The sequence below is a fragment of the Limulus polyphemus genome, unplaced genomic scaffold (assembly GCF_000517525.1).
Source record: "Limulus polyphemus unplaced genomic scaffold, Limulus_polyphemus-2.1.2 Scaffold6629, whole genome shotgun sequence".
NCBI classification, from domain to species: domain Eukaryota; kingdom Metazoa; phylum Arthropoda; class Merostomata; order Xiphosura; family Limulidae; genus Limulus; species Limulus polyphemus.
Window position 1 is genome coordinate 25,921 of NW_013672239.1, and position 2,377 is coordinate 28,297.

General features: G+C 32.3%; 1 protein-coding gene across 1 annotated transcript in view; it reads left to right on the forward strand.

The window, feature by feature from the left end:
- LOC106473918 (probable palmitoyltransferase ZDHHC14) overlaps positions 1-2,377 on the forward strand; it is a 36,716-nt gene that overhangs the window by 21,263 nt on the left and 13,076 nt on the right. The window contains exon 7 of the mRNA XM_022402319.1: positions 1,229-1,331. Coding sequence (XP_022258027.1) covers positions 1,229-1,331 — 103 coding nt within the window. The remainder of the gene's footprint in view (positions 1-1,228; positions 1,332-2,377) is intronic.

Genomic DNA, 2,377 nt, shown 5'->3' on the forward strand with positions numbered 1-2,377 from the left:
ATATGTGGAAGGTAGATGATACTACATATGGTGGAAGGTAGATGATACTACATATGTGGAAGGTAGATGATACTACATATGGAAAAGATAGATGATACTACATATGTGGAAGGTAGATGATATTACATAAGTGGAAGGTAGATGATACTACATATGTGGAAGGTAGCTGATACTACATATGGTGGAAGGTAGATGATACTACATATGTGGACGGTAGATGACACTACATATGGTGGAAGGTAGATGATACTACATATGTGGAAGGTAGATGATACTACATATGTAAAAGATAGATGATATTACATAAGTGGAAGGTAGATGACACTACATATGGAAAAGATAGATGATACTACGTATGGTGGAAGGTAGATGATACTACACATGTGGAAGGTAGATGACACTACATACAGAAAAGATAGATGATACTACACATGTGGAAGGTAGATGATACTACATATGGAAAAGATAGATGATACTACATATGGTGGAAGGTAGATGATACTACATATGTGGAAGGTAGATGACACTACATATGGAAAAGATAGATGATACTACATATGTGGAAGGTAGATGATACTACATATGTGGAAGGTAGATGATACTACATATGTGGAAGATAGATGATATTACATAAGTGGAAGGTAGATGATACTACATATGTGGAAAGTAGATGGTACTACATATGTGGAAGATAGATGATATTACATAAGTGGAAGGAAGATGACACTACATATGGAAAAGATAGATGATACTACATATGTGAAAGGTAGATGATATTACATAAGTGGAAGGTAGATGATACTACATATGTGGAAGGTAGCTGATACTACATATGTGGAAGGTAGCTGATACTACATATAGTGGAAGGTAGATGATACTACATATGTGGACGGTAGATGACACTACATATCATTAATACAACTTTACTGTACTAGAAGGAGTGATATGTTTCTTTCTTCTGGTTAAATGTTTTGTCATTAATACAACTTTACTGTAATTGAAGGAGTGGTATGTTATCTCTTCTTCTGGTTAAATGTTTTGTCATTAATACAACTTTACTGTAATAGAAGGAGTGGTATGTTATCTCTTCTAGATAAATGTTTTGTCATTAATACAACTTTACTGTATTAGAAGGAGTAGTATGTCTTAATACAACTTTATTTTAATAGAAGGAGTGTTATATTATATCTTCTTCTGGTTAAATGTTTTGTCCTTAATACAAATTTACTGTAATAGAAGGAGTGGTATGTTTTTTCTCAGTCTGGTCCATTCTTGGACTGGCTGGGTTCCATACTTATTTGACAACGTCTAATCAGACAACTAATGAAGATGTAAGTTGTACTTATTAAAATTGAAATAAGATAATTTCCTACATTTGTATTATTGTATGCCCTGTGAATATACATATGTAATCTCCAATCTAGATATGTAGTATCATCTACCTCGTAAATTGTTGTATTGCTTATCTAGATAATAGTATTCTCTATCCTTTAGAAATGTAGTATCATCTAGCTTGTAGATGTGTAGTACCGTCTACCTTCTAAATGTTTTGTATCCTCTAGCTTTTAGGTATGTAGTATCATCTATCTTTTCCATATGTAATGTCATCTACCTTCCACCATATATAGTATCATCTTTCTTCCACATATCCAGTATCATCTTCCTTACACATATGTAGTATCATCTATCTTCCACTTATGTAATATCATCTATCTTCCACATATGTAGTATCATCTACCTTCCACATATGTAGTATCATCTACCTTCCACATATGTAGTATCATCTATCTTCCACTTATGTAATATCATCTATCTTCCACATATGTAGTATCATCTACCTTCCACATATGTAGTGTCATCTATCTTCCACATATGTAGTATCATCTATCTTCCACTTATGTAATATCATCTACCTTCCACATATGTAGTGTCATCTACCTTCCACTTATGTAATATCATCTACCTTCCACATATGTAGTATCATCTATCTTCCACATATGTAGTATCATCTATCTTCCACATATGTAGTATCATCTACCTTCCACCAACAAAACATTTAACCAGAAGAAGAGATAACATTTCACTCCTTCTATTACACTAAAGTTGTATTAATGACAAAACATTTAACCAGAAAAAGAGATAACATATCACTCCTTCTGTTACAATAAAGTTGTATTAAGGACAAAATATTTAACCAGAAGAAGAGAAACATATCACTCCTTCTATTACAGTAAAGTTGTATTAAGAACAAAACATTTAACCAGAAGAAGAGATAACATATCACTTCTTCTATTACAGTAAAGTTGTATTAAGAACAAAACATTTAACCAGAAGAAGAGATAACATATCACTTCTTCTATTACAGTAAAGTTGTATT